This window comes from Rhinolophus sinicus, chromosome 16 (assembly GCF_057876585.1).
Source record: "Rhinolophus sinicus isolate RSI-liver-muscle chromosome 16, RSI-T2T, whole genome shotgun sequence".
Taxonomy (NCBI): domain Eukaryota; kingdom Metazoa; phylum Chordata; class Mammalia; order Chiroptera; family Rhinolophidae; genus Rhinolophus; species Rhinolophus sinicus.
The window spans coordinates 96,301,931-96,328,133 of record NC_142516.1 but is presented as its reverse complement, the minus strand read 5'-3'; the positions used below and the strand labels follow the sequence as shown (position 1 = coordinate 96,328,133).

Here is a 26,203-nt window from a genome sequence, read left to right as displayed (position 1 = left end):
CACCCCTCGGCTATAGTGACCCAGCACACCTAGCCCAGATCAAATCCTTCACTCCTAAATCCTTTAATAACCCCCTCCCCCAGATCTACCTGCTTCCTATTCTCTATCCTAGCACCAGGTGACAAAGGAACGTAAGTGGTGAGTTGAAAACTTAAGAAACAAAGAATAATCTTAATGGAAAGGATTTCACAAGAAGCCAATTTGGCGGGGGAAGGAGGCTGATCACAAGAAGCTTTGAACATCTGGAATTCAAATTATGAGGAGCAATCAAAACATATGGTGAATGTTTAAATTTTAAAAAATTATTATAGCAAAAGACATATTGCCATTAATCCCCCTCAAAATATACCCCCTCACTTCAAACACACTCATCCTGTCGTTCTTGCCACTTTCTGAAGCAGTTCTGGAAGTCCTCTTTCATGAGTGTCTTCAGTTGCAAGGTTGTGGCTGCCTCGGTATCCTGAATCGATTCAAAACATTTACCTTTCATGGTCATTTTGACTTTGGGGAAGAGCCAAAAGTTGCACAGTGCCAGATCCAGTGGATAAGGTGGATGAGGACGCACTGTAATGTGTTTATTTGACAGAAATTGCTGTACCAGAAATGACGTGTGACATGGAACCTTTCCATTGTGATCGCAAAATATCGTGAATGCTGCTGCCAAGTACCATCCAACGGAAAGGCAGGGATCTTCAATACGGGAAGTGAGGCATCGAACCTTAGTAACAGTGTGTGACAAGTTTCAACTTGTTCAACGCAGTCAGTCGGCTATGAGCTATGGTTGAGAGAAGGTGTGTTTTAAAGTGTGTCATAAATCATCCTCCATCATGACAATGCTACATGTCATATATCTCTTCTGGTACGGCAATTTCTGTCAAATAAAACCATTAGGATGTGTCCCCATCCACCTTATTCACCGGATCTGGGCCCGTGGGACTTCTGGCTCTTCCCCAAAGTCAAAATGATTCGGTATATCAAGGCAGCCACAATAGAACAACTAAAGACACTCAGAATAGAAGACTTCCAGAATTGCTTCAGAAAGTGGCAACAATGATGGAACAAGTGTGTTTGAAGTGGGGGGCAGGGGTATTTTGAGAGAGATTAATGGCAATGTGTCTTTTGCTTTAATAAATTGTTTTATTTAAACATTCACTATATTGTTTGATCATACCTCGTATACTCAGAATACACTTTAAAGGGTTAGTCAGCATGAGAACTACAAATCTGGAACTCAGGAGAGATCTCAAAGCTAAAGATGTAGATTTAGCAATCATTTGTCTAATCATTCAGACAATGTTTATTAAAACTCCTATGTCCCAGATGGACACATTTCTAAAAGACAGAAACACAACAATGAACAACACAGAGTCCCTATCTCATGCTTTTATTCTATGGAAGAAAGACAACAATAAACAAATAGACAAATAATATATCAATTCATCCTATGGTGTCAGCCAGGTAGGGATAAGTACTATTTTATTTTTTTAAGGAGGGCGCAGCTCACAGTGGCCCATGTAGGGATCGAACCAGTAACCTTGGTGTTATTAGCACCGCGCTCTAACCAACTGAGCTAATTGGCTATGCAGATAAGTGCAATTTAAAAGTTGGGGGAAGGAAATGGGGCAGGGCAGGTTAAGAGAGTAAAGGAGATAGGATGGTTGTAGAACTCCTTTCTAAGAAGTGACATTTGAGCAGAGGCTTGAATGAAACACAAGAAGATGAAATCATCCAAAAACAACTTATGTGAGAAGAAAAGGGAGCAGAGCAACTGATACAGTTCATGCTTCCATCATCTTTGACCTGGATTTGGTACTATCACCTCCTACTTGTTCTCCCTCCTCTACTTCTCTCCTTTCTAATCCATTCCCCAACTTACCACAAAATCAGATTTGGAATTGTTGTCTCTTTTGTTTACTATATCTTCCCAGTGCTGGGAAGAGGCCCTAACACAGAATAAAAGTACATTAAATATGAAGAAAGAAAGAAAGAAAGAAGTGAATGAAGGGAGGGAGACAGGAAGGGAGAAAGGGAGGAAAGAACGAATAAATAAATACCTGGAAAATACAGAAAAGTAGAAAGAATCTCAAACATTATTCACAATTCTAGTACTCTAATACAAACAACACTTTTATACATTGTCATTAATTTAAAGGTTTTTAACATGATTGCAATTATACTGTGGGTACATAGTATTTTTCAATATTTTTGTCACTGTATAAATCTCATTTCTAATAACTAATTTCTAATAATTCTAATTTTCCATTGGGAAGAAATATGTTAGGCTTCTTAACCCTACTGATACTTACATGGGTATTTTAATTTTTCAAAAGTGCACAAGCTTCATTAAATATCTTTGTTAATGAACTTTCGCCACTATTTAGGATGAGGAGGAAATTTACAAAAATTCTATGAAATGTTTAGCTGAGGCTTAATTCATTCTGTAGGAACATATTATCAAATGCGGCACAGCAAGAAGACAAAACTTCAGTCCCTTCTTTTAGAGAGAGTCCAAAAAGTAAGAAATGGGGAGTCATCCGTCCACCCTTTGAGCCTACTTCAGTTGTACAGATGGGCAAATAAAATTATTTTATTGCGCAAGCTGGACTCAGCCGGACAGAAGCAGAAAACAATGTTATTCCTTCCCACGAGCCCTGCTTTAACTTGCCCTGGTGCTTCTTTCTTTCCTTTTCAGTGGATGACGTCCCGAGCATGGGCCCTCACTTCCCCATCACTCTTAGGAGATAAAAATCTTCCAGTCCCTTCCAGTCCCAAAAATGGACCCATTTTAGTACTTGAAAATCCTATCCAAGGTGATAATCAAACACCAGTCCAACTCAATGTAAAAAATTTTTAAATCATAACCGGGCTCCCTTTATTCCGGTCCATTCTCAGCCTCACACACCATGTCAACTGCAATGTGGAAGCATAGCTCAAGACTGAGACTTAACTTCCCCTGAGACAATGCTTATGATTTTATGAAAAGGAATGTGCCTAATAGCATGTCTTTGGTCATAGGGAAGCAATACATCAGTCCCTTCTGGAGAACGTTCACCAGTGATGTAAAGACAAAAGTCTAACAAATCATTATTCCTTTGTTTAATGGGTCAGCACAAGGCTGTTGATCTTGAAAAATAAAAAGATGAGGAAATTGTGGACATACCATTCAGTGAAGTCCTAAATAATGAATTAAAGCCATAACAAGCCAAGTAAAAACAGGAAAAAGATCTCGAAAGGAGAGGAACTAGCACCTGCAAAATTATGGAGTCAAAACATTGCAGTAAAGCTGAGGAACTCCCAGTAGGTCCGTGTGATAGCGTCAGAGGATGGGATTCCTGTGATGGCATAAAAAACACAGTCCTACGGGAGTCTGCAGGAATATGGTCCTGAAGTCTCTTTTTATACTACGCAGAGTTACCTGAAGGGGATGGATAGGGAGCCACTTTCAGATTTTAATCGGGTCAGGTGATCACAATTACATGCTACAGAGATTTGTCAGGCAGAGGACTGAGGATGACTTTGAAGGAGAAAAGACTTAAAATAGGAACAAAACCAAGAAAACAATGGTATCTGTGAGAATAAGTAGAAAGCTTCCACAAGGAAACCAGCAGTGCCAAGTATCACATAGGTAATGTGCCCATAGGATTTGACAACTAGGAGGCCAGTGTTGACTTATTTTTGACTTCCAGAACCTATAAGAATTTCCCAGTGACTGTAGGATCAAGTTCAAGTTATTCTGCGTGGCATACAAGACCCATCACAATTTAGCCCTAGTCAAACTTGTCAGATTCTCCTGAGGTCACCCCACCATCTACAATATAGTCTGTCTCCGTGACCAGCTGAGAATAATACATAACATTTACAGAATACTTACTATGTACCAGGCACCTACTAAAAGCCGTATGTGATTTAGCTCATTTGATCTTTCCAACAACCCTTCAAAGTACATAAAACATCAATTTTCAGATAAAGAAAATGAAACTAAACATCTTACTTGTAGTTCTACAGTTATAACAGGAACAGCCAGGATTCGAACCCCAGGTAGTCCAACCCCAGAGCCCAGGCACTATTAAATATTAAGCTACAATATTTACAAAATACAACACTTCATATTGCCTAGAGATCCTCAGGTACTCTACCTGCCTTGCCCATACCTACCTGGGTCCTCATCACTCTCCATCCGATAAATCCCTAAGTCCTAATCTCAGAATCACAGCTTTCCCTCATCTCTTCCACGTGCTTCTTTCTATATAAATTGTACATCGTATATTCACATTGGTATTATACCAAGTATCACATTTTTATTATAATTAATTTTTATTCATTGCAATGGGAGTATCTTCCTATTCCTCTTTGTATCCTAAGGGCCTAGCACAGAGTAATAGTCAATAAATGTTACTAAGATGTGTGAGAGTTAAATGAATAACTGCATTCAGGTAAATATCAGCTTCACTCCTAACATCAGTCAGCAAGGTTTTGTTTGTTTTGGGTTCTGTTCAAAATGCTCTTGGCTGCAGGTAACTGATTACCTAACTAGCAACAGCTAAGCTGATAGGGGTTGTTTTTCTCACATGTCAAGGAGTCTGAGGAAGACCCTTCCTCAACAGTGTCAGGACCAGCATCCCAGCGAGGTTTGGGGATGTTCTCTCCTTGTCACAAAATGGCTAATACAACCCTAATATATCCATATTCAATGTAGGACAAAGGGGTAAGGGGGCGACAACAGCTCTATCTGCTTTATCAGGAAAATAAGAATTTTCCCATCAGACTTCTATTTCTCTCCTATTGTCCAGAACTTTTGTCACATGCCAACCCCTAGCTATAAGGAAGGCAGGAAAAATGAATAGTTAGCTTTGTGAGCTTCTGTAATAGAAAGATCCAGCAAGAGAGTAGGGGTTTGTAAGTGACTGTTGGATGAGCCTACAACACTATCTATAGCATTGCTCTAATCTACATGGCAAATTTATTTATAAAGTGTCAGACATATTTGAAAACAGTGTAACTGGTAAGTTTTTTAAAGCCTGATTAGTGACATATCAAGACATTTTTTAAAAGGATGGCAGGGGAAATAGTTTATGCAAGGAATCTTACTTTGCCTTGGGATAGGAATTTGGGTAAATCCCTGGGATTTTTCTGCTCACTCTTATGACAGTCCTGAGGTCACTTTGAGTTACAAAACATAATTTCAATTCTGTAATTCGAATAAATCCATCTAGAATCATTAAATAAATTTCAAGCTTCAATCTTCATTCAAAGGTCAGCTTTCTCCTTGATACTGCCATCACCACCTCACCACTAAGGTCTGTAGTCAGAGGCTGCCTGCCTTCCAGGAGGGAGGGGTGGGCAGTTTCTGCTCTCTCCCTGTTCCCCCAAATAGTCGCTGAAATTTGACCCCACACAGGCCAAAGCTGTGAAGACAGGAAAGCCAGGAGGATGGCCTATTCCTACTGGGCTGAGTGGCTTTGAGCCCTATGGGTCTGGCAGGTGAGTAAGCTTACCCTGTCTCTTGTGGGGCTCTTTGGAAAGTCCCCACACAGAGGACCTCTCTGCTAAGGTCCTCATAACCTGGGTAAATGCATTTCTATACTAAGTGGTCACTCATGTCTACTTCCACACCCTTGAGGAGTTCCACATCACCTCCCACTTCTTGTTGCTCTGGCTCTGACCCCCTCAAGCAAACCCTATTGAAGAGGCCCCAGTTCAACCCTAACCTGACGCTCTGCCACTTAGTTCAGCTGTGGTCTCTGGAAAATTCTCTCATATCCCTCAGCAAACAAGCTCGGGCAGTGCAGGCCACTTCGTCCTGCTGCCCTGGAGTGCTGTGTACAGTATTCTGTGAGCATATGTCTCAGGGCCTCTGTGTGGCTCACCAGGCTTGATGTGAAGGAGGCGAGCCCCCCAAGTCTGTCCACTTGGCAACATCTGCCTCCAAAGAAATCTCTCCCAAACTACTCTTCCCTCTCTACTCTGGCTGAGGAGGTCTCCATCAGGGAACTTGCTCAGAGGCCCTTTGTGTAGAAAAGGTCAGGTCTGTTCTCCAAACACTTTCGTATGTTACATCGCTGTCAAAACTCAGGTAGGAAGCACTTTATTTTAGCTCTTTTTTACCTCAGATATACATTAGCCATCAGAACAATTCGAATTGTTGTTCTCATAGAGCCTGAGAGAAGAAAGAATATGAATAACTGTAAATCATCAAAAATATATGTGATAGAAATATAATATATGTTCATTAATTCAAAGTTCAGACACCACAGCATGTCAGAATTAAAGCAGTTAAACAAAACAACACCCAGCTCCTATGGGGTTCACGTTTTTGTAATGGGAGGCAGAAAATACATAAATACACAGATATATAACATGCAAAGTAGAAATAAGTCATATGATGAGACATGGTGGGCAAGGAATAGAAGCTGACATGGGCTGTGGTACTATATTATATGGAGGTCATCTGAGAAGACAACCAACTATGACAAGTAAGAAAACATATGGAAGGAAGCTTTGGGATGATGTTGGTGATTGCGAGTTTTCTCTTACCCAAACGTCAATTGTAAGGATCTTATCTCTTCTCCATAAAAAAGAAAATTAGCGTTTCTCTTTTATTCTCCTTACGTCACGTTATTACTGTTTAACTCTGTGTAAAGTGTTTAAATTTAAGATGATACTTGTGTCAGAATCCTGTATGTTTAACCCACTACAGGTTTCTAAATGGAGTACCTCTTCTAAAGTCAATCAAACTACCAATTTAATTGAGGCATTCTTCAAATTGATAAATATTTTGTTTAACATTGGTTTTGTTTTTCAGTTCATTCAGTGAGTATTAGTCCTTTCAAGGGACGCACTTCATTTTTGTCCCTCTTCCCACAAGACACTAGTGTGTACAATCCTGAGTACACACTTGGGCATGTAGAAGGCAACTGTTACTGTTCGTTTAGCACCTATGAGTCCTTATGAACCGAACTGCAATGAACCATGATCACTGATGGAACCAGCTGCAGGGCTGTCAGCTGTCTGTGCCTAGCGACATTCTGCACAAGCTCAATGAGGAAGCTGCCCTATTCCAGTTTGTCCCATCACATCCTAAAATACCTCATATAGTTATGACAGGATAGGCACATCAATGGGGGGAGGGGTAGAAGGTAGCACCCCAGACCCATGACAGCAGGGCAGAATGGGATGTTAGTTGGTGCCTGGTCACTTCAGCTAGAAGAAAGCCATGCATCTCTGTGCTTATCTCATAAAACCTCTTCCCTTTGACCTTCTTCTCATCCTTACTCCCGTGTTACTTATCTTGCTATGCTTGATAAACCCCCTCTGTTACAGCTTTCTCTCAGATTCACCCTGACCTTGAAACAACATGATAAGTATACTTTCCTAAGTCAGGAAAGTATGTCAGTTCACTATCCTTCTCTTTAGGCTCTCTTAGGGAATCCCCACACTTCCCCGTCCACCTCCCCACAGCCCTCCTACTACCATCTGTTCTGGCACCACCATCATGTATTCTCTTTCCTCTCCTAGGCCTTTCTGGAAACAACTATTCAAATATTGGTACTGTTCTGACAAACAATTTCGAGTTCACACATGACTACATGTGAAATGAACTGGTGACCCAAAGTCTGAATAAAAACACGAAAGAAGACTGCAGGTGGCAGTCAGGGTCTTTGGAATATGTGGCTACGCAAGTCAGGGGCAAAATCAAGGGAAAATGCAAGCTGAAGGTGAAGAGTCGTGTACTAATGGCTTCCCATGTCACTCAGAGGAAAAGTCAGAGTGCTTAGCCTACAAGGCCTTAGTGGTCAAACCCCTCATGTCCCCCAGTCCCTGCCTCGTCTTCCTCAGGCTCATTCCACCTGGCCACACTCGGCAACCTTTAGTTCTTGAATACCAAACCATGTTCCCTGCCCCAGGGTCTTTGCACTTGCTTTTCCCCTTGTTTGGCATGATCCTTATCCAGATGGCATTTCTTACTCCCTCACCTCCTTTATGTCTGCAAACAAATGTAATCTTTTTCAGGAGGTCTTCCCAACCACCGTATAAAAAAATAGCAACACTCCCAATGCCATCCCCAGCGCTTTTCATTCCCCTTAAATTACCTGATCCTTCTCCACAGCACCTATCACCATCTGATATACATTCAGTGGTTTATTTGTACAACGTCTATCTCAACCCACTATTCTGTTCGCTCAGGAGAACAAAGCAGTTGTCTTTTTAATTCTCCACTCTCTTCCCAGCACCGGATGGTGCCTGGCATACCACAGGTACTCACTCAGTAAGTATTGTTGAATATTCAAATGGGTGAATGCTTGCTCTGCCCACCTCCTGGACTCCCAGATCACAGACACATTTTATTACTGTCATGAAGATTCTTAAAATCTGAGTGAGAACTCACAGCTGAAACCGTCAAGAGAACTGACATCTTTGCTCCCGAATACATACATAAACAAGATAAAACACAAAGTTCTTGTCAAAATATTGAAGTTCTACTTCTCACTCTCAGCTGTTATGACCCCCCCGCCCCAATTTACTTTCCCCACCTCCAGCCCCCCCTTCCATGCTATGCTCTCGCCTCATCACATCAACTCTCCAAGCTTTCTCACACGGCCTTTGCATGTACAGTCGGCCCTTCATAGCCGCAGGCTCAGAGCAGCATCTAAATTTGGATCCGAGGTTGATTGACTAAGGATCTTGAGCATAGGATTTGGGTATCCATCTGAGGGGGGTCTGGAACCCATCCTCCTCAGACACCAAGGGAAGACTGTATCCTCCCTCCTTCCTCCATGTCCCTCCTCCTTCACACTCAAGCTTCATCTAGGAAGCCTGATGCTTCTCAAGACACCACAACTTCTAGGAGCCCCATGTCCACCTCCTACGTGTTTATCCCATCTCTGTCTCCTCCCTCCTGCTCTCAGAGTGAGGGCTGGACACAGCTCCACCTTTAAAACCTTACGCAAAGTAATCTCTTTAAAGGAAGACTAACTCTTCAACCAGAAATGCCGGGGCCCAGGCAGAATTTATCCAACAGGCCACATTTAATAACCAGTAAGTCAAACAAATGACAAAACTCCCCTTCTCTTTGTGCTAATGTAGACACAATTGCTTACCTTTTATTTTTAGTTACATTAAACATGCTTTGGGGAATGATGTCATGTTTCTGAATTACCATTCCTGCCATTTCTACTTCCAAAGAGGGCATTGTGAATTCCCTAAAGTGCTGTAAAAGTTATGAGACAAGAGGATGGTACAGACTTTACATGATGCTTTTGAAACCATTATTAATTTTAATGAGAGCTATTTGTTAGTTTGCCAAAAATCTTAGGTTATTCAAAACCAGCTTTGCCAACACAAAATTAACCAGTGAGGGCCTTGTGCCGTCATGCTGTCTGTCATATATCAATTGAGTAATCCAAGGAGACTTTGCATTAGAAAGGAAAAAAGTGACGCAGACCCTCAGGTATTGTAAAGGTGACACAGCTTGAGCCATATTAGCCATTTCTGGGAATAATAAAACCACATGTGGTTTCTGAATTCCTTTTACATTTATACTGACCTTCGATTAAGCGCCACCTCTTGGAACGTTTTATAGAAAATGTAGAGATAGAGTGAGCTGGTTATAGCAGTATGTACATTAAAATAAATTTATTGTGTGCTAATAATTAGAACGTTTGAATGAAATCTCAGCCCTATACACACTAGGAAACTAATGACAAAAAACTATAAAATATTCCATCATAAAATTGATTACATTGAACATAAACAAAAAGGAAATAGTACGAGCAACAAATGCCATAAGACACTCTTCCTTTTTTCTGTTTCTTCCGACTATTGATATTCTTCCGGTCAGTTAATTTCTCTGTTTTGTCCTTTACTGTTCTGAGTTGTTCTTCACATTTTGCCCTTCTCCATCCTCTGCCCCTTGTGTGGTAGTGAATTGAGAATATGACCCCCAGTTCTCACTCCTGCCAGCTGCGTGGGTTGCCACTGCTCTGCGCTCGCTTTCTCACTTGTTCAATTGGACTGGTAACACCTTCGTCCCAGTGTTATCGTCAGGTGGGATTGGGCTGTCACTGACCAGTGAGGTGCTCATTTATTCATATAATAAAAATGTGTAGCACCCACAAGAATTTCAAGACGGCAGTGTCCACCCTCCTTTCTTCTCACCCTCAGCCTCTTCCTTCACCCTTCTCTCTTGCGTTGGCATCCAAACAGTCAAGATCGATACCAGAAAAAAAATGAGAATCAGGAAAAGGATGTCTTGGGTTCTCTTAACCCTCTTTATCTCAACTTCACTTCCTTCTCCTGCTGTGCCCTACCCTTTTCTCCACCACTTTCCCAGCTCTCTTGAGTTCAGTAAATAGCATCTGTGCACATTCTGTGGGCAAGCCCTCTCCCCGGTCCTCAGAAATCAAAGATAATGGTAATAATAACAACCCCACTGCCCATAGGAGCTCAAAGTATGGAATGTTACACAAACATAGCAAACATAATTTCAATATAAAAGGGAAAGTGCTCAAATATAGGGAGCCTACCTAAGTCCTTAGTTGCTACAAATGCCAAAAATAATCGTCTTCCATTAACAGGGCTTTCCTGGACAAGCACCATAGCTTCATGCCCCAGGCATGAAAGAGACTGCATTCCTGCTTGATTTTACCTCTGGAATGAAATCTGTTTTGTTTTGGGTTTTTTCCTTTTTTTCCCTCACTATCTTCATTCCTAAGCATACCTCAGGGCTCGGCTCCCAGTCAGATTTATTTAGGTCACACTTCAGTTCTCCTACACCCTTGAAAAAAGTCTCACTCTAAAGTAGCCCTGGTTCTCCTTTTTGTGCATTTTCATGTGTCTTCTTGTGTTTCCACATAGAACTTGTTTTTCTTTTCATCTCTTTAGACCTTCACCGATTACATGTCGAATCCGTCACGTCCACTATCAGCCGCAATTATAAGTCAGGATTCAGAACCCAGAGAGAAACGTAATCTGTCTAAGGTTTCCTTGCAAACGCGTGTCAAGATTGGAACCCAGGTCTCCGTTCAGTTTCTTTTATTCTGTACTGTTCTCCAGAATTGAAGAGAAGAAAAAACACTTTGCTTGAGAGTCTAAAAATCATGCGCTACCAGCATGCTTTAGGGACAACAGTGTCCTAAGTTCTCTCCTAAGAGATAATCACAATCTTACATTTTCAAGCATGTGGCAATTTTATAGTCTGGCTGGATGTAGGCAGCACACGAGCCCCACCCCCACCCCACCCCACCCAAAACACAGACACTGGAAAACACTTCTAAACGTATGTGATAAATATACAAGTATGAATTACAAAATAGAGACACAGACATGCAGCAAAAAGTGGGAGAGTTTATGATTAACTACTTCTATTTAGTTAATTATAGCCAGTTGAGTTACTTGTTTAAAAATACACTCCCCTTTATTTAGTTTTGAAATGGTGTCTCAGATAGAATTCCTAGATCATAATTTGATTAAACTAATATCCTCTGAGAAGTATATGAGAAATAACAATTTATTTGTGAAAAATAAATGGGAATCGTATTTCTGTCATATTTTATCTTTAATATTTCTTGCTTATGTTCATTAAAGTCTTTTTTAAATAAAAAAACACTCTTATGTATCCCATTTCTATCTGGATTGGAGAGGTATTGTCAATGAAGAGTTAAAAGGGTGATCATTATTTTATCTCTGTGCAGGGCCGATTCCACAATAACTGGGAAATAGGAATCAAAGAAACCATGTCCACAAAATTACAGATCTGTGAACTTGTGAAAATAACTCTCTATTTTTTTCTTTTCTTTGTATTAAAAGAGAAGCATGCTACAGTCTTCTTCACGTGGAGGGTTTTAAATGGTTGCACACATTGCTGTCTTGGAGAACAATTATATTAATAATTTCTGGCAGGCAACCTCTGCTGGAGGAGACACAAAGAAAATGCTAGTTAGAAATAGGCCAAGGGAGTTTTTTATGGAAAATTGGGAATGAATCCATAAAAGAACAAAACAACTGGATTTTACATGAGTACTACAATTGAATAGAAGCTTCATCTGTTAAAATCCTACATTTTGCTAATTTCCTAAACCATTTTAAATTTTCTCTTGATAGGATTTCATTAGACAATTATAAAGTGGAAAAAGAAGATGTTAATTTACTCACTGCTTATAAAAATGAATATTTCTGAAGCTCTAAGGAGAAAAATTCTTAAATAGAGAAAGCTTTTAATAATATTCAAATGTATACTTTTTTCAGAATTCACCCAAATCTAAATCCAAACAAATTGTTTGATTGTTTACTATTTCTATATTATCTATAATTATAATTGAGAAGTAATTTACATTAAAAGCTCATCAATTAGAGAACTATTTAGGGCAATAAAATATACTTCAGACAATACTTTTAATTGGTAATTAACATTGTGTGTTTGTTTTTTAAGACTTTAGTTACTTTTCTGTTTTCTAAATATTTTCCATTTTTGGTTACATAATCTGCAGATGTTATAGACAAAAACAAATATTCTACGAAAGAAATGTTGATCATTCTCAGTAATCCCTTTACTTACACATCTACCCTGTTTCCCCGAAAATAAGACCTAGCTGGACAATCAGCTCTAATGTATTTTTGGAGCGAGAATTAACATAAGACCCGGTCTTATATAATATAATATATAATGTAATATATAATATAATGTAAGACTCGGTCATGTTAATTTTTGCTCCAAAAGATACATTAGAGCTGATTGCCCAGCTAGGTCTTATTTTCAGGGAAATACGGTAATTGTGTGTAAGTGCTCATCCATGCTAAATATCTTTTGAATCCATTCCCTCCTCTTGTTTGTATTGGTTCAGGTCCTTCCCCTCTCATACTAAAACCACTAGGTCAGCGTCACAACTATTCTCACTGCCCCAAATCCTTTCTCCTCCAATCAATCCTTCATTTTCCCACCAAGTTATCGCATAATGGAGTATGACTAAACCTCTCCCTGTCATAATGATATTCAGTACTCCAAGTTACCTGCATGGTAAAGTCCAAATGCTTCAAAGACAGGGCTGCCAGACTTATCCCCACCCCTCCTTCTTGGACATCTTCCCAGAGCTCTGCAGATGATATCTTTATACTTATTTTTGCACATTTCTCTGCACATTATGTTTCTTCTTGCTGCATCTTCCTCCTCTTACCTGTTATACCCTTTATCCATCACTGTTTGCCCAGCTCAAATGTCACTTCAATTGTGAAACCTTCCCTCTCTACCCAAAACTGTTAAAAAAAAACTGGGATTGGGTCGATGACAAATAAAGTTTATGTCTCCTTTCTTATATCCATTGATCTCAAATCTTTCCACATTACATAAACCATGTATTTACGTGGTTGTGTCCCCCTCTGGAGACTGGGAACATCTTAAGAACAGGAACTAGGTCTTGGCATCCTTTCTCCAGTACCTGGCACAACCCAGTAAGAGCATATGGAGTGAATAGGACTGAAATAAGTAAGCAGGGTAATCTCAAGGTCTCTTTCTCTGGAGAGTCAATGAGAGACTAGAAATTCAGACTCGGATCATGTAACAGGGAAGCACTGATCTTACATTTAAGACATTTAGGTGCATGAATTGAGTGTTGGAAACACTTCTTCACATTTCGTTAGACAGATATAAAACACATCAGAGGTGGGAAAACCTTAATAACACTATTGGGCTTCTACCCATCAATCAATGCCCAGCCAGAAGAACCCATAGCTTTCCCTAGTCGAGCCAATGAAAAGAGACCTCTATCTTCTTGAAAATGTTCAGCACTTAAGTTCCACTTATGAGTGATCGAATAAGGAATTAATTTCCTTTATTCATTAACTATTGAAACCCCCTAGTTGACTAGTCTCTCATATGTCATTCTATGTTTCACATCGTGCACTGCCAAATATGTGATTGCTGTGGTTTTCACATACTTGGTTTCTCATGACCATTCAATAAAGCACTTGGCCACCTCTGTAAAAATTAAGATTTAGGAGAAAAGTGGGTCGTTTTTAACTTTTCTTTTCTTGAACAGTTCTCTTAATGGACAGATATTAATAATCTGGCATTAGATGAAATTGTGAGTTGATCTAGCCTTTCATTGGCGAACTTCAAAACAATTTTTCAAAGCTTGGGAAGAGGTGTATTCCTTCACTACACATATGTTTGGGGAAGTAACAGTGAAGAAAGCACCAGGGCCAAGGGAAAGTTGGGATCCAGACTATGAAAGATCAGAGGATGGAGAAATGATTGCATTTGTGCAAAATCCAAAAAAAAATTGTTGTCAATGATGTTAGCATTTTCTGAATTCTTATTGTTCTAAGCTTCACTCAGGAGCTCAAAGACCTCTTAGAGAGCAGCTGGTTTGTCTGGTCACCCTAAACATTTCTCTTTGGTCTTAATATGTGGCTGATATTTAACCATTTATCTGTGAAAGTACCATTCATCTGTGTAGAGTGATGGTGTGAGTTCTGGCGATACAGCTCATGAGGAGCATCTCCAGAGTAGAAGAATCTGGAAGGGCAGTGTCATTCAACGATGCTCTTCCTTACCAGGCACTTGCGCCTTAACTCCTTCCTTACACTTAAAATGCCTTAAACTTAAAAATCCTTTTTAATTATGAGAAATAATGTATTTAAAAACTACCATTTTATAATATGTGACAACCCATAAGAAAGATTATAAATTAGAAAATGTTCATTATTCCATTTTAAAGATCTTAAAGTGAAAATAAAACACCAACAACAAGGTGTGGCTTAAACAGTCAACTGACTGGACACAGAAGGTGAAGAAGACAACTTAATCATGGGCAAGCCACTTTAGGAATCAAGGGAATGGGCTGAAAGATCCTGAACCTAAACCTCTGAGCAGTCTTCACTAAATAAGTTAAAGGAAATTGGGTACTTCCTTTCAAAACGCATAGTTACAAGTCACGGTGCCAGAATAGGAAATAAGGGTCTTTAACAAGCTCTTATTGTAACATGACCTATGGATCCAAAGAATATGATAAGGTACTATTAATTAGTAAAATGTAGATATAAAAATGACTGTTTGCCAATTTCAATGACTGGTCAGTGGAAAGAGAGAAACAATGAATTGCCTTCGCACTTAATACGTCTGCAAAGCACATGTTCTCCTTGCAAATCATCTATCCTCTCCTTCTGTGACTCAACTGAAGGTCTGAGCTAAGCCTTCCCTAATTAAAAAATAAAAAGACGGGGTGGCCAGGTGACTCAGGCGGTTGGAGTGCCATGCTCCTAACGCTGAAGGCCGCAGGTTCGATTCCCACCAACGGCAGCCGTGGCTGGCAGCCAAGAGCTGCTGTGAGCGGCTGATCAATGACCAGCGACCGACTGCTGGGTGGAGCGCAAGGCACATAATACCAGCATGGGCCAGGGAGCTGCACCCCACAGCTAGACTGAGAAACAATGGCTTAAAAAAACCCAGGGAGGTGGGGGCAAAAAAAAAAGACAGTACACATGTATAGGGGTCTGTATTCTCTTTGAAGCACACCTTTGCTTCCATTCTTCTCCACAGATGAAAAGAGCAAATTACAGTGTCTGAAATCTGTTGTGTTTTGGACTCTGCATTTAGCTACCACTTTCTTGCAACATGAGAAGGGTCAATTCTTTTCTTCCTTTTTTCTTTTTGGGGGGCAGGAAAGGGGGCAAATTAATTTTCTGTCAAAAGGTCAAATTGTTTGGTTATGCCTACATGTGCCAGAGATCACAATAATATGCAATCACTTTTATACAGCTTTTCTGTTTTTTAGATTTTTCTAAGATTTTTCAAGGGATTTTTTTTTTCGTATTCATTCTATGAGAGGTCTTTCTATAGAACGTATTTATTTAGTCTAGGAGCTACAGTAGGCTTCAGATTGTGTTTGGCTCTGAAAAGAATTAGTGTTGTGTTTCTGCACTGTTTTTCTTATGGCTACTATTTTCAATCATAACAGACTAGAACTGAGAGTAATTTATATTAAAGCTTCACAAATAAATCATCTTTCCTACTCTTTAACTTAAAAAAAAATCTTGAGTCAATTTGACTCTAAGTTATCATTTCTATATGACATTCCCTCTCCCCCCAGGAGAGTCAGTAAATGATATAAAATCCTAATGTCTTATGTTGGGTAATCAATTAATTCTACATCATTATCATGAAAAACTACCTGTTGATTTTCCAGTGAAGGGGACCTTCCTAAGTAGTGCCTATATGGAAACGATTCCAAAACCCATACACGTTAAATCACAAAAGCATTTTTATTGCTATGACCGTTCCTCACTGTCCTTTTTGATACCTTCGGGTGATTGAACTGAGCTCCTCTGTCCCCACACACAGAAGTCCCTCCTTTTCTCACACAAACCTGCCTGGAGTATAGCAGGCCTAAGGCCCCTTTGGAAGATCATTGTACAGTTTGAGAGGTGCCCCACACAGCTGCATGCCACAGGCCTTGAATGGGACCAGCGCAAAATAGGATTCTAGAATTTTTTGAACGTGCTGAAGCACAGAAAAAGTGGGATTGGAACAAATTGGGCAAAATTTCAACAATTGTTGAATCTACACAATGGGTATACAGGTGTTTATTGTAATAGTTTCCTCTGTTTCTATGTATACCTGAGATTTTTCATGATAAAAATTTTTTAAAGAGGTAAAGAGGCACCACGGCCAAGCATAGAATTTCTATCAATTCTGGGTAAAGAGCATGAAAGCCCAAGCATCTCTCCACATATACCAAATATCATCCCTTTGCCACTTAGACCCTTTCTCCACACTGTTCCACAGAGTCCCGGGGCTGCACGCCGAGTTGGCTGATAGAAGCCCCAGCAGAAGGTAAGAAGAAGGGATGAGAGTGAGGTCAGGAAAGTCCTTTCCCCGAAACCCATCCCCCAGCCTCACCCTGATTGTGTCTTTCAATCAAAGGTCACTGCCTTTCTCAAGGGGTCTGACTCTACAGTCTCATCCATCAAGGTTCAGGCAATTTCTCCTATTCTTAGTCCCTTGGATCTTGAGAAGTAACAAAGCCACTGTTTCTAGCCTCAGGTTCCCTGGTGATTTCTCATGGTTCCTTTGCATATAAACCCTTAAGTTATCCTAAGTAGACTGTGGGGGCCCTGGCTGATAGACCACTCAATGCAGCCTGATCGCCTATTCTACCTACAAAGGAGAGGGTGAATCAAACTCACTATTGTGAAAAGCAGCAGCATGCCTAACTGGCCAGAAAACACTGCAAAGCACTCACTCATCAGTGTGTTTTTCCCTCCTTCCTTCACCAAATTTCTTCCCTTACACAAGGAGGATGGATTCTTACCCTTCTGAAGTTGACAGCACTAATAGTAAGTCACCTGTTGCAGAACAGACAGGCCACAGATACTCCATGGAAGAGCTGAGCATCACACATGCAGGCTGAGGTTGCCCTCTCCCAGAAACCAGGAAGATGGTAGCTGCTGCTGGAACCCTTCGCAGGGAGCTGTGCAGAAACCAAGCTGGTCTTTTCATCACCACTTGTGGAGGAGCACCAATTGTGAGGAGTCATCCTGGCAGCTTTGGATGATTCTTTTTGTAAATATACTGAGTGATATTCACCAGGATTCTCCCTAGGCCCTTCTCTGTATCTTGTATTTCCTATTCGATGGCCAAAGACACTCAATAAGACCCTCCCCCAAACAGACCATGGCATACAAGGACACACTGAGAAGATGATCGTGGCAGGAAGGAAACTCCCCACAACCAACCTACAGGGAGGAGGCCCATGGGTCTGCAACAGCTCATTAGGCCGGGAGAGTAGCGGGCAGCACCTTTCCTGTAACACTTGCACGGTGACAGCGTTTTGGGGTGTGGGAGAGGAAGTCAAAGGATGGCCAGACTTTGTGCTAGTTACTAGAGAATGGAGTCATAACGATGGCTTCCTTTTCTTGGGTACTCTGTGTCAGATACTATGCAAGTTGTTTTACATGCATGATCTCTAATTTTATAATATTATAAGCATGATTTCCCCTATATTCAAAGCCACATGACTATCCAATGGCAAAGCTGAGTTTCAAACCTAATATGTCTGACTCAAAAGTTTACACTCTTTTCATTCCACAGTTTGTTTTCTCTTAAAGGAGCTGGGTGGATATTTGCTGAGAGTTGGTTTTCTTTTGTTTAGATGTAGAGGTATCTAAGGAAAAGAGGAGAGAGAGAAGACATAGAAGGGACAGGATAGGACCCACCCTCCCTTCTCTGGTCACACAAGAGGGACTGGTTTTGAGCCTCTGAGGACAGAAGGTGAAGGCACAGTGTTCATGAAATACTGGCTAGGACTAAGTCCATCCACATTTCTTCCATCCTGCAAAACTGTGTTAGCACAGGCTTACAGAGGAGCCATTCATCTCCCTTCCCACAGGTTGCAGAGTCACTTTAGGCTCAAGGGGTCTATTGGGTACAGGGGGAACATCTGACAGAGGCACCAGCTGCAGAAGCCATGACAAGCCCCCTTGACTGAGAGGCTCAAGTCGAAAGACCATGTGCAAGTTTGTTCCTGAGCCCCTATGGGAGGTCACTGCCCTGAGGACACCCAGAATAACTAGGGAAGAATTTAAGCAGAAGAGAGGAGAATGAGGGTTAAGGTCTTTTCAGGCACGGGGAGGTTTGGAGTCATGGAGATGTGGGTATAAATAGTAACTGACCTTGTGAACTACTGCAGCCGAGGAGGTGTGAAATAATTGCTAATCCACTTGTTCTTTCTTTGGATCCCTGACACTCTGGCTCTATTTCTGCCACTGGCTTCATGGCTCCAAGCCTAAGTCCACTCCTGTAACTCAGCAGAAGTACAGGGCTGCCTTGTTTCCTTGGCTCTCTGTTGCCCACCTGCTCTTCTCTGTCTGGACTTACTTTTCCTACACTTGGACCCAGTTTATTTGCCTGCTTTCCTGGACACTGGACTCTGCTCTCCCATCTGAATTTTTTGTTACCTCCATTGTGGTATGGTAAAAAACATATATTTGGTCTTTGTCTCCAGGTCCTGGCACAGAGCTCCTAAAACTCTTAGAATTTCGTGAGTGTTATGAGTATTTTATACGCTAATGAGATAACACATGGCAGAGCCCTTGGATAGCTTCAGGATGGGGGTTATTCACCAAAGGACCCCACTATGATATTAGAGGGTTAGAAGTTTCAGCCCCAGCCCTGACCTTCAGGGAGAGGAGAGAGGCTAGACGTTGAGTTCAATCTCCAATGGTCAGTGGTTTAATCAACAATATCTACATAATGAAACATTGAAAATAACTCTGAAACAAGGGAAAGGGAGATTCCAAGTTGGTGAACACATCCAGGTGCTGGGAGGGTGGTACACCTGAAAAGGGCACAGAAGCTCTGCACAACCCCTGGCCCCAAATCTTGACCTAGGTATCTCTTCCATTTGGCTGTTCCTGGCTCATACCTTTATAATAAACTGTAACATAAGTAAAGAACTTTCTGAGTTCTGAGTTGTTCTAGTGAATTATTGAACCTGAGGTGGGAAGAGTCATAGGAATCCCCAAATTTGTAGGGGATTTCGTTTGTAGCTGATACCTGAGGGGGGGACAGTCTTACAGGACTGAGCCCTTAACCTGTGGGGTTTGTGCCCACTCTGCGTACTTGGCATCAGAATTGAGTTGAATTGTTGGACACCAGTTGGTATTGGAAAATCTGGCTATTGATTGTTGTTGGGAAAATGACACAACACCCATCATAATCTGTTTGTTGCTCTTCATCTTAAATGTATTCACACTGTCAGATGGTAAAGATATTCTCACAGCCTCGCTAAAGAGACTGACACATAAACCACCATAGAGATAGTAGGTAATTACCTCCACATGCTACTATCCTGGCCACAGCCGCCATCATCTGGATTGTTACAACAGCCTATAATGGGTTTCCCCACTTCTACCCCTGCACCTCTACACAGCCACTAGAGGAATACTTTAAAAATGCAAATCAACAGATGATTACTAGAATTAGTGGGGTGATTGCATTGAAAGACATAAAAATGTTGAGTCACTATATTGTACACCTGAAACTAATATAACTAATAAAATGTTGTATACCAACTACACTTCAATTTTTAAAATCATTAACTGGAAAAAAAAAAAAAACATGTCAGATCATGTCACTCCTTAAAACCCTACAATGGTCCCCATTTCTTTCACAGCGATCTGGTGCCTGGCTACCTTGTCAACCACATGTCAACTTTCCTGGCCCTGTCTCACTTCACTTTAGTATGCCCAGCTCCTCCGTGTTCGTAAACTTGCCCAGCAGCTCCCACCTGGGGGCCTTGTACATGTTCCCCGATCTGGAACATTCTTTCCATAAATAACTTACAGTTACTTCTCTTACCTCTTCCAAGTGTTTGCTCAGATTTCACCTTCGCCATGAGGTCTGCCTTGACCATTCTATTTAAACTTGTGACAGATGTCCCTACACAACCCACCTCATTTTCCTGGCCTACCATTCCTTTTGGTCCACCACATAAGGTACCGTATAATTTAATCATTGATTAGATTTATTCTGTCTTCCCCTGCTAAAAGGTAAATTTCCCCAAAGTTAATATCTATATCACTTTCATTCCCTGATGTATTCCAAGGACCTGGCAAATAATAAACGCTCAATATATGGTCGTTGATTGAACCATTTGAAGGACGAAAGTTTGTTTGGAGAATCCTAAGTGGAAGTGCCACATTGCAATCCCAGGTTAGATGTAGAGCCAGATACATAGGGCAAACCCTGGAGGGAGACAGGAGAGGTGGGTCCCGTCCTGACTGGGCTTGAACCTGACAAAGTCTGTCTCCTTGATGAAACTTCAGAAGGCTCCTCTGAGCCTTCTTGTCAACTCGGCCTTGTCCTTGAGCTCTGGCTTTGACCTGGCTCTTCCAGTTTTACTAAGAATCCTGCTAAGTCAGTTGAGCAGGAATCCCTCACTCTTAATATCTGATGACCCTCAATGCTAATGAAATTCTTCATCCCCACCCCCCTTAAGACCGGATCACCCTAGTTTGCCTTCAGCAAGAACCCAGTCAAGTCAGTTTAGCAAGAAACCCCACCCTTGATGTCTCCTCATATTAATTTGCCATCCACTGATCCCCTTATTCTGTTCATTGGCTATAAATCCCCAGCTCTCTGCTATATTCAGACTTAAGCCCCATCTCTCTCCCCTGTTGCAGTGGTCTTGACAACTATTGTGATTGTCCTTAAAAAAAAGTCTTCCTTACCATTTTAACAAGGGTGAGAATATTCTTTTCTTTAACCAACCCTATGAGTTGGAACAAGTCACTTGACTTCAGTTTTCTCATCTATTAAATGAGATCCCCAAGAGAGGCCCTCTTAGATATTGCCACTAGCTTGAATCAATCCCAAATATGCCCAGCTTCTTAGCACATCGTACCTACAATGGTTTCCTTGGCATCCTAAGCAGCGGTTTCCCCAAACCTGATCCACACTCCATATCCTGGAATCTGCTCTCTGCACTGTCACGTACTGACTGATGCTCCAGAATCTTCCTGAAGGCAATGGAGAGGGAACCAATCCCAAGAGGGCCTTCAACAAGAGAGATTGTCTCAACTTTTACCTTAAATATTTAGATGCTATCTTCAATAATGTATCTGCTTTTATTTTAGCATAACATTTTAGAATGCTTATCAGATGGATAATCTAACTTTTTCCCCAAAATATTTACATAAAGCTAGTGTCCTGGGAAGGCCCTGTAAGTTAATGGGGTGACTCTGAGTAAACCTCTACCACTCACACAAGCCCCTGGGAACTCGGGACACAAGACCCCAGAGATCAAGAAGTATACATTAGACGTTTTTTAGCCTTAAAAATTATTGTCTTGCCCCAGGAACAAGGAGACCAGGCAGTCAAGTTCCACATGGTTATGATCTTAGTAATAAGGCAGGTTTTAAATGTCTTAATAAAACTGTGTCTATAAAAATAATCTTAAATTGATGCCTTGACTTTCAACCCAGGTGCTCTATCCTGTGTATTCATAAATGTGGCTATATCCACTCACTGACATTTTAACATTAAGTAAATATAAGTTCTGAGGAAATTCTAAAGTATCCAACCTATATAATATAAACCTCTGCAAAGATTCTCTCAGTTAATTTAAATTTTTTCTAGCTACAAATAGAATTTGTCACCTAGTGATTACAAAGACAATCTAATCAGGTTTTTTTCCCAACATCTATTAGATGCTTCAAATCAATCCTGATTTTTGTTGAAAATTTATACTTAGTGTAAGTATCAATGATTCTATATAATTACTGCTTTTAAAATAAACTATAAATGAAATTATTTCTAACAAATCAGCTTACTGATAAGGTGAATGAAAATGAATTCACCTTTAATTTGAAAAAATACCTACTTTCAAAACGAAGGGGAAAGCACTATATGGAAGCACTTTAGAAGGTAAAAAGAAATTTTCACAGAAATATTGTGATATAACATGTGTGATGACACATGAGTATACTTTGCTCATGTTTAAACAACTTAGCATCAGTAATAGTAAGAAAATTCATTTCAGATGCTTCTTATAATACTAGATAATACAGAAAACATAAAATATCCCAATATTTCAATAAAAATTAAACACGCTAAGTAGTCTCAATACCTTTGTGCATTCACATATTTAAATAACAATCAGTCACAAAATTAATTCTGATTTGTTAAGAGGCAAGTTCTCTTGAAAAACTTATGCTTACTTCCTCTGTCTAACGAGTAAAAATTTCAAAAGGTTAAGAGAAAAACAAATATTGAATTTTTTCAATGTTTCAAATTTGGAAAGCCAAATTTAAAAATTCTTTTCTGTTAATAGGATTCGGTTACAAGATGTAAAGTCTTACCTCATGTTTCTGGCACTAAAATTGCAATTATTAGATGTACTATTTGAATACAGCAGTCAAAATCAATGAAAGAGTATTTTGTCATATGCTTAAGGGAAAAAAAGAGCGCATAGAAATTTAAGGAATAATGATAAATATATATTAACATTATGTTTGTGCATAAATCCTCCAGCTTGTAAAAATAGCAATACCTTCTTATAAAATAGCAAATAAATTTGAGGAAAGGAACAAGCATAAACTTTAATCATCATAGTTTAAAAAGGAAAAGCAGAGTGCTCTCTCTCTTTCTTCTTTCTCAGTGTATTTGATACAATTCTAAGTACTTTACTGTTGTTTATTTAATACTGTCCAGATAAACATATGTTCAGTAAGAGGCACTAATATATACATTTGATGAAGGAGAAAGTGGAATACATCTAGTCAACTGTCCTTGAGAGAGAAAATCCAAACCACCTGGACAAATGTAAGGAATGGTTTCCAACCCTTAACTTGAAATGTTACATACACAATTCCAGTTAAAACTGAAGTATCTATAGTTGATTCACTTTTACCTCTAGATACCTTTCATTTGTTTTTGCCATCCTATGTCTCATTTGAGAAAACCCCACAAGCATTAAAATCTCAATGCAAACTGTTGTAATTTAAAACATTAACTCATTTACCGATTATCCTTGGTCTCCATTATCACTTCCCCTGGAATATTTGTCTGTGAAAACCATGAAAATATTTTTCTTTCTTCTGTGTGTTTTTGGTTTGTGTTTCCTTTAAACGTGTACTCCAAGTTCAGCTCTGCCCGGCCAGTGAAAAGCCTGCTTTCTCCTCAGTGTCCATTCATCATCCGATGTCCAAAAGCATTGTCACATTTTGTGTTTGCGTTCCTTGAAATATGACTCACCAGTCTCTGAAAGGGCTTGCCTCCTTGGGTTATGCCTCCAACAACATACAGATGTGATCCAACAACACACAGAAGTTCTTAACATAAAAAAGTATTGATCAGCTAATGATTTTGGGGTTTTCTCCAAAACAAAAAATAAGCTATTTTCATCTGAGAATTTCCCGTATCTCTTTTTGAAGGTGATGGGGTAAAATGGTGTAGCCGTTCTTAGGGTGGGTGTTTCTCACCCTCATTTCAGCAGATGTAAAGTCCTCGGTGGTCAGTGACTTTCTTCTTGCTCTGGTGACACCTGCATCTTGGCATTACTTCTGTGATCCTGAAAGAAAAATCAAGGAAGGGTAAAGGAAGGAGTAGGGAAAAGTACTCGAAGTAATTGCTCTTAAAACGTAACTCCTTGTGGAGGACAACCATGGTTCTCAGTTCCAGTGACTTTCTAATTATAAACTGCTGGTTACACCACAGCCCTACCAGATGGCATGGCATTTATCCCTCGTCTCACAACCAACAAACGCACATGTGGAACTAGACATGGCAGTGTCTATAAACAAAAAACATACTACTTAATTTAGTTTCATGTTCTCATTCCCTATGCATTTCTTTTCATTGGCTTCTATGTAGAAATATATGCTTCACACAATGTGCCTTTTTTCAGGAACAGTACCCTTAAATCCAAACTTATGAATTTACATATAATGTAACTCATGTTTGAAAGTGAAACATCTATGTTAGAAAAAGAAGAGGAAATGTGTCTACTTAAAGTCTTAATTTTTCAAGTAATATTCTCAACAACTTGTTGGTGCCTGCAACAGTCAACATTTTAAGAAATAAACTAGGAAAAAAATGACAAACTTTTACCACAATGATAAACCAGAGGGACACATGAGATTGAATTTTCTACCCATTTATGCAACTATCATAATTATAAATACTTGATAATTTTCAAGGTGCACTCTTAGGTATTATCACATTTAATGGTTCTTTGAGGGAGACAGAACAGGAAAGGTAGAATTGCTAATATGTTAAAGAAACTTGGATGCAGGAAGGTAAGTAACTGTTTTAAGTTCACTAGCCTAGGAAGTGACAGGTTGGAAACTGGAAAACCAGCCCTGGACTTCTTATTCTGTTTCTGTTATCCAACAATGTTTCGTTGCGGACAAAGTAATACAGAGATAATAATCTAAATGGAACTTATAACACTATAGCTTCTTGGATGTGTTCACTAAAACCCAGGAAAAGAACTCAAAACTCACTGGAAACTCTTCCTCGTAAACACTTCCTCAGGTACTTGCTATAATAAAAATATTACTATGCATCATGAGGGAGAGTAACTGAAATGAACCAATCCAAACTTTTTGTTACTTCATATAAAATATATATCATGAAATTTTGATTGTCACATGTCAAGAATTGAAGAAATTCTAGATTTAAAATTAAAATTAAGAATCAAAATTAAATTAAGGACTTATATTAGCAAGAGGATGGAAGCTATTGTGTAATAGATTTTAAAAATTGGTCTCTTCAATTTGAAATGTTTAGATTAAGAGAGGTTAGTTATAATACAGTAGAGGACTAGGATCAATTTCTTTATCTGTAAAAAAAAGGGATTGGAATAGGTGTTTTAAGTTATTAACACTTCTAAAATGCTGTGATTCTAGACAAGTATATATTTTTAACTCATCTACAATTCTGAGAATAGGAATTAATCCAAATATGTATTCTAAATAAAAAAAAGTGCTTGCCAATAAACTGTCATTCTAAATATGACCATAAAATATGAATGTTTGCAGTTTTGCATGAGTGTTGGTGATAAAATATGAGACTCCAAGGGAAATCTGGAATTATTTGTTCATGATGTTCTGCGTCTATGGGAACATTCGAGGGAAATAGAAGTATTGATCTAAGGTGAAATAGTGCACATTCATGCTTAACCTCTGATTCTAATTTATCAATATCTTTAAAGATATATATCCTGTAATCTGAAATATTAATTAGCTTTATATCACCTGGTGTGTTTGATAAAAATGCTAAACAGCGTAGAGCCCTGGGGCAAATTATTATAACTTTCCTCCAGATGGACAATGATATCTTCGCTACAAACACAGTCTTCGAATAGCTTTCCCTAAATAACTCTGAGCCCTTATAAATGTACTATTATCAAGCACATTTATTTTTATGATTTCTAGCAGGATACGTGACTTTGCCCAATGAATTATGAAAGCCACAATGTAGTCTTTTTCCTGACCTCCCCTGAGCTGCCAGTCTAATAATTTTGTTAAAAGGAGAAGTCCATTAACATGTCATTGACATGTTCTTGATGGAATCACTGCTATGTCCTTGTCTAATAGCTCTTGAACTCCCTCTCTCTCTTTCCAATAATCCAATCTTTCATTTTATATCACTTTTACAATTAACATCTAACTCACAATTTAGAATTTCAAAAACTGTTATTCCTTTTTT

The 26,203-nt window shown here is 39.6% G+C and overlaps 1 protein-coding gene across 3 annotated transcripts in view; it reads right to left on the bottom strand.

The window, feature by feature from the left end:
* The window catches only part of SACS (sacsin molecular chaperone), an 83,783-nt gene that overhangs the window by 46,127 nt on the left and 11,453 nt on the right, over positions 1-26,203 (bottom strand). For all 3 annotated transcript variants that reach the window (XM_019736495.3, XM_019736497.3, XM_074330035.2), the window contains exon 2: positions 23,514-24,062. In XM_019736495.3, the coding sequence (XP_019592054.3) occupies positions 23,514-23,533 (20 nt within the window). In that variant the 5' untranslated portion in view covers positions 23,534-24,062. The remainder of the gene's footprint in view (positions 1-23,513; positions 24,063-26,203) is intronic.